General features: G+C 39.9%; 1 protein-coding gene across 1 annotated transcript in view; it reads left to right on the top strand.

Moving 5' to 3' along the window:
* The window catches only part of cac (calcium voltage-gated channel subunit cacophony), a 276253-nt gene that overhangs the window by 153077 nt on the left and 115676 nt on the right, over window positions 1-7500 (top strand). The window contains exon 5 of the mRNA XM_070144845.1: window positions 1615-1721. Within this exon, the coding sequence (XP_070000946.1) occupies window positions 1615-1721 (107 nt within the window). The remainder of the gene's footprint in view (window positions 1-1614; window positions 1722-7500) is intronic.

Below are 7500 nucleotides of genomic sequence, written 5' to 3'. Positions count from 1 at the left end.
TATATATACATATATATATATATATATATATACATATATATATATGTATGTATATGTATATATATATATGTATATATATATGTATATATATATATATATATATATATATATATACATATATATATATGTATATATATTTACATATATATATATATATATATATATATATATATATATATATATATATATATATATATATATATATATATATATATATATATATATATATATATATATATATATATATATATATATATATATATATATATATATATATATATATATATATGTATATATCATGTATATGTGTATATACATATCTAATAATCCATTTGTTTATGTATTTATTTTTAAGTGTCAAGGAACATTGAGAGAATAGCGTAGGCAAGCATAGCCGATTAGGATTTTCCACCTTAATGCCTTACCTGTTTGTTTTAGCATTATCTAAAGAGAAAAAAGGAATCCTTTACACCAGCTTAAGGCAGGGAGGGCCATTGGTTTGGGAAACCCTTTGGAAAGTGAAGGAAAGTGAGGTAGGTAGGCTCGGGAGGGTGAAAGGCAAGTGTTATTCCTACTCCGTGATTCTGATTGGACAGAAGCCGGGACATGTTCTGGACTCGTTCTGGACATGTTCTGGACACAGTAGGACGACAAGCAAATACTCCGTTTTGTGACACGGAAAGTGCTTGGGTGTCGAGAGATGCTCATTTTCATTTTTCATATCATGTAGAATATTTTTCTGACATACCTACGGGACATATGAAAAATATAATAGCATCCGAATTATGGTTTATTGTGCCTGTTGGCCCTACTGCACTGGAATTGTCATGGGTGAAGTAGGAATGGCAGGCCGTGGCACTAGGTCAGTGATAGATATCCTTCTCTCTTTCATCCCCCTTCTGGTCTCCTTCGCAGAGTGGCGGCAGCGCGGGGAGAGCAGCGTCGTCGCCTCGGCCTTTTCTTGTCTGACCCTTTGCTTTGCAGCTCCCGAGCGGCGGCCGGAGTTCGCACGGATTATATTTCGCAGGGCAGGAGGCCTGGGCGGGACGACGCCCCGGCAAGGAGGCTCCGGCGGGCGGCGGGAGACGTGTGTCCCGCCGCCGCCGCGCCCTCGCTGCCAGGGCGCCCTCCCGCCCCTGCGTCCCGCCCGCGCCCTTGTGTTCTGTGTCCATCAACCACTAACCCATTATAATAACGAGGCTCGCTCAGTCACAGGCCAACTACTTTCCCCAGTTATGCGTATCCCCATTCAGAATTCATCCATTCAAAGAGAAATCAAGTCAGATGATTGCATAGGATGTTCAAAATTGCTAGAATAGGAGAGAATACATTCAGGTTCCATCACTCTCTTGATTTTTGACAGTCAAGCATTTTTGAGGAGAGTCTGCTTCTAAAGCAGGACTGATTATCATTCATGTCAAAAGCGTACCTATGGTATGCTGATAACGGGTGGGGAAGAACTGATTATATAATGTAAGTTATATAATGCATAGAGAGGGTATGACTTCTATAAAGTAATTAGTATAGTGTGGGTGATATGCGCTGGGTGGTTCGTTAAGTAGCTGACACTGGCTGGGTTCTGTGATGGTATTTGGCTGTATCTCCCTACGACAGCGGTATGACAATAATAGCAGCGGACAGTTTTGGCCAAACTGTGGATCTGAGGATGCTCCGCTCGTTCCGCGTCCTCAGGCCCCTCAAGTTGGTCTCACGGCTGCCAAGTAAGTGGCCCGGGGAACTCTGCCTTCTGCTGCAGCCACCCGGTCCTCTGCTCGTTAGGTAGTCCCTCGCACTGTGGCGGCGGCGACGGTGGTGGTGGCGGTGGTGGAGGTGGCAGGTGGCAGCCCTCTCGACCATGTCTTCGACCTGCCTTGACCCCCGGTAGGCCATCTCCAGGCGCTCATGCCTCACGCCTTGCGACCTCGTTTGCGAGGCGTTTGCTTTGTGACTTCCCATGTCAGGTCAATAAGGAAAGGCAGAGCCATGCCACGCCCCCACAGACCCTCGCCATGCCCCCAGGGCGCGCGAACACTCACACTCGACATTTCCAACTCTCGGAAGGGAACGGACACACACAGACACAAACACACACACACACACAAACAAACACACACACACACACACACATACACGCAATGAGACCCCGGAGAACCTACGGCGATCAGGTCAGGGTGCGAGGAAGCTGTGGTGGAGGCCAGCGCTGCCCCCCTCCCAGCCTCCGCCACTGCTGCTGCTGCTGCTACTGCTACTCCTGCGCCCTCGTTCTAGTGGGTAGCTCACGGCCGCGGTGAATGAGTCTTCTAGAGATGGTAACTAGAACCGTAGATGTAGAGCACAAGGATTTTAACGCTCTATGGGGAAATAGACTATCCAATATTGCTGTTGATTTTCAGTGAGTGTATCATTCCTCCGTAGGGAGGGGAGTGCCCGCATGGGATTATATACCTATAGACGGAGTACTTTAGTAATGGCTAGTAACTATTAGATTTGGGTTCCTGTATACAGACATAGATTTATATGAGTGTCTGAATGACTTAGACGGCCGCCATGAATGCATCAACCTGTAGAGTAAACTGATAACTATAGGTATATAGATCAACTGTAGTGCCGACGAACTAGAACAAAAAAGATTTTTTACCTAATATTTTCTTTACTACTAACCCGCTAAAGCAGCCTCGCTTATTTTACAAAGGTAGACGGTATAGTCGAGCAGCCATTACCGCAGCGTGTTATTATGGCCCTTGTTGTCCCGGGTACTGTATTGCCCTTTCTTGTCCCGAGGGTATTGTATTGCCCCCCCTCTTACCCCGGGTCCCTTCCATTGCCGCCTGCCCTTGGGTGTCTCGCCCCCCCTCCCCCCTCACTCGATACAGGGGCTCGGCCACACCCCTCGGCCGCTAGCCCCCCTTCTCTCTGGTTTTAACTGATATTTAACGATTTTTCATAGATTTTAGAGTGACTGTTCTTCTTTAATAGAAATTATCATTAGTCAGTAGCGTGGAGAAGTTAGACATCATTAGTTGGTAGCTGTTGTCTTATCCTTGCTTTTCAGGTTCATCACGTTATTTGGGCAGGACGCCATAGAAGTAGACTTAAGAACACTGAGAGCTATCCGGGTTCTAAGGCCATTAAAACTAGTATCAGGCATACCGAGTAAGTAGCCATGTTAGATCTTAGTGCTGTCTTAGGTCTATCATCTATGAGATGTTAGCTCGTTGGCTTCATCTTCAGTTCAAGGTTGAGTCTTTTTTTTTTTTTTTTAGTTTCAATTTTTTTTTTCTCATTTTTTTTTTAAGATTCTTTTTCTGTTGCCGATGCACCCCGCCCGCACAGCACAGCTCGCCGCCCGCCGCCCGCCCGCTCGCTCGCTCGCTCGCAGTACCCCCCGCCCCCCTTAAAGCCAAACCAGCAGAGACCCCCTCAAAAAAAAAGAGAAAAAAATATATATATATACGCCCATTCCCAAACTCTTTCTGTCTCTCTTTCTCTGTCTTTCTAACCCCCAGACTGGGTTTGTTGTATTTGGTTAAAATACATGTTAGTCAGTGAATCGCTCTCTCTTGCTACTCATAACTTTGATTCCAAGACTTCATGATAATATTAATACTCATAAATAATGATAACGGTTTATCACAGATTGCTTATCAGATAATTGCAATGACGTCACCAAGTTCCCTTCAATTAATACGTCGGTTCTTCTCAAGTGCCGGATGGACATCAGTTTCTATCTCTTTCTCTCTTAGTGAATGAATTCTCAAAATGCCATATTTAATGGGGCTTTTTTTCCCACAATTTTACTCTATGTCTAATGTCTCTTAGCTTAGGTCATATCAGTACGGTGTAAAGCTTTTTGGATTTTGGTTGAAGCATTTTTTGTGCTGTTAATGTTTTGCCTTAGATAGTTCTTTGGGTTCAATGTATTTTATTTTTATATTCATGCACAATTTCGCATGACAGACAGTAGTTAAAGTATGTTGTTTCGTTCCTCTTTTTTCACCATCCTTCTGTCATACTTTTGCATTTTGCACATTCTTCAATTCTCATGTTTTTTCTCTCTTTACTTCTCACTTTTTTGGAAAGGGGCCTCGTACCCCCCTTACCCCCCCACCCTGCCCTTCCCCCCAGACATCCCAAGAAGGCTCTCGATATTTATTCTTTTTTTTTCTTTTTTTTTGAACAATATACTTCTTTTGTTATTGATTTGTCTGGTTTGTGCTTCCAGTTTTTGCCTACTTTCTATTTTGAATCTGATCCTTCTCTCTTTTTCTCTTTCTGTCTCTCTCTCTCTCTCTCTCTCTCTCTCTTCTACCTATCTATCTATCTATCTATCTCTCTCTCTCTCTCTTTCTTTCTCTCTCTCTCTCTCTCTCTCATGTATGCTTCTGCGTCTACCTTTCTTTTTTCTATTTCTCTTTATTCTCTAACAAATTCTCTACACTTGGTGCTAACATGACCACTGCCTTGTATCATCCAACCCTGTTCCTTGACCTCGTCCCCCTATTCCTACTCCTCCTCCTTATCCTCATCCTCATCCTCCTCATTCTCCTGTTCCTGCTCCTATTCCTTCTCCCCCCATCCCTTCCTTCCATCCTCCCTTCCTTCCATCCTTCCCCCACCATCCCTTCCTTCCATCCTTCCCCCACCATCCCTTCCTTCCATCCTTCCCTTCCTTCCATCCTTCCCCCACCATCCCTTCCTTCCATCCTCCCTTCCTTCCATCTTTCCCCCACCATCCTTTCCTTCCATCCTCCCTTCCTTCCATCCTTCCCCCACCTTTCGGTCACTGGAAGGACCTTCAGCGGGACTCGTCGGACGTCCCGAGCCGCCATCCGTCCCGTGGTGCCGAGAACGCTTTCAGATTCCCTTTACGGTTCGTCATTCTCCTTATACCCGCAAGAGCTTTATGGAATCGGACCCTATCATTCCCGAGCTCTTATACATGCCGTCGGAACCTCAGTGTTAGGTCCTTTTGGTCCTCCGTCGGGTCTTAGCTCACCAGGGACATTATTAAGGGCATGGGGCGTCCCTACGTTAACCCTCTCCCTATGTGGGGACGGGACTGCAACACAGGTAGGGGCCCCGACGTCTCTGGAGATTCAAGGGGGGCTTAATTTCCTCCGTTATTTCTCTCCTTTATTTGATTATTTGCCTTCCTCTCCTTTCGTCCGACGAAGCCGAGCGGTGATCAGTGCCCCGGTTGTGCCAGATTGCCCGGGAGAGTCAATCGGGTATGTGGGTATTTGGGTAAGAATCCTTGCGTCTTTCCGCCGATCCTGGCAAGCACGGCGCCCTTTTCTCCTGCTCTCCCGGCACGCCCTCGGGGTCACGTGCCTCCTAGGTCGTAGGTCGAGTCGGCAGGACTGTGTGAGAGTAGTCGCTGGCAGTATACAGTGTTCGGGTACATGATGGTATGGCTCTATGGAAGCAGATGGCATCGCAAGGGTAAATGATACCGGTATGGCAATATAAGGTTAGATATTGGTATGCCTGAGTGAGAGATCTTATATACCACAGCTCTGGAACTCCCCCCCCCCCCTTTTTGCAGTCATTTCACAACAATGACAAACATCCTATCCAGCTCGAGTCTCCGAGACGAACGCTCCCCGCCACGTAAGTAGCACCTTCACTCGCTTTCTTCTCGTCGCACCTGGAGCGTCATATTGATGATGTTCACCAAATTCGTGAGATTCAGTCAACCTCTCCGCCTCCCTCCCGTCTCCCCCTCCCCCCCTCCTCCTCCCTCTACTGACCTAACTCTCACGACTATGAAAATCCTCCTTCCAAGCATGGAGGAGATTCTTGAAGCTAATGTGTTATTTCTCTTTCATTTTCTTTTCCTTTCCCTCCCACTTCCTCCGTCCGTCTTGTCCCCAATTTATCAGTTTCCTCTATAAAATGTGATATTGGTTAATAATGTTATTAATGATTATGGTAATGATGATGATAATGATGATGATGACGATCACATTAATTATGATGGTAATAATGAAAATAATGACAATGATAAAATTGATCATAATGATGAAGATAATAATGATACTATTACTATTGATACTATTACTACTGATAATGATAATAATAGTAATGATAATGATAACAACAATAATCATAATAGTGATAGTGATTACGATAATACTAATATTGATAATGATAATACCATTGATAATAATGATAATAACAACAACAAAAAACAATAATGATAATAATAATGATAGTTATAATAGTATAACAATTAATATTATTATCAATATGATAATGTTAATGACATCAATAATAAGAATAATGATGATCATTCTTAGTTATAATAATGACAAGAAAAATGTAATGATAAATATAATAATGATAACAACTATAGCAGCAATAATAATCATAAGGGTTATGATACTATCAACTATGATAATATTAATGATGATAATGACGATTACATTGAAGGTAATGAAACTGATAATAATGATAATGATGATAGTAATAAAAATAATAATAATGTTAATATTGATAACAATGAAAATAATGATAATAAAAAATATGATAATAATAATAAGGATGATAATGATGATGAAAATCGTAGTTAAAATAATAATGATAACATTGATAATGATGATAATAGTAATGATAATAATAATAGTGATTATAATGATAGTAATAATAGTAATACTAGAAATAATGAAAAATATTAATAATTAAAATTAATGACAATAATGATAATAACAATACTGATAGTAATAATAACTATGATGTTAATGAATATTATTATTATTATTATTATACTAATAATAATATTAATAATAATAATAATAAAATTTGTGATGAAAACAATCATATTATTGTCAATGATGATAATGATAATAATGATAGTAATAATAATGATAATAATAATAATAATCGTTATAATGATAATAATAAAAGCAATGATAATGAAAATGATGATGATAATAATAATAAATTATAGTAATAATAATGATAATGATAATAATGATAAGTTAATAACATTAACGATACTAATAACATTAATGATAATGATAATAAAGATAATAATAACAAGTATAATAGTAAGATTAGTAGTAGCGATAGTAACAACAGTAATAATAATTGAAATCACAGTGATTGTATAAATAATCATGATGATAATATTTAAAATGATAATGATAATAACGATAATAACGATGATGATAATGACTGTAAAAATGATAATGATAATGACACTAATAGTGATAATGATGATAATGATAACCATCATAATAATCATAATAACATTAACAATGATACGGATCAAAATAATGATGACGATAAAAATAATAGTGATAATAATAATGTTGATAATGATATTGCTGATAGTAGTAATCATTATGATAATAATAATATTGATGATAATGATAATAGCAATGATAACAATTATAATAATACTGATAGAAATTATTATTATTATTATAGTAATAATGCTGATAATAGTGATGATAATAATAATTATTGTAATAATAGCAATGATACTAATGATAATGA

Source organism: Penaeus vannamei, chromosome 32, assembly GCF_042767895.1.
Source record: "Penaeus vannamei isolate JL-2024 chromosome 32, ASM4276789v1, whole genome shotgun sequence".
NCBI classification, from domain to species: Eukaryota; Metazoa; Arthropoda; class Malacostraca; order Decapoda; family Penaeidae; genus Penaeus; species Penaeus vannamei.
This window is presented reverse-complemented; position numbering and strand designations above follow the sequence as displayed.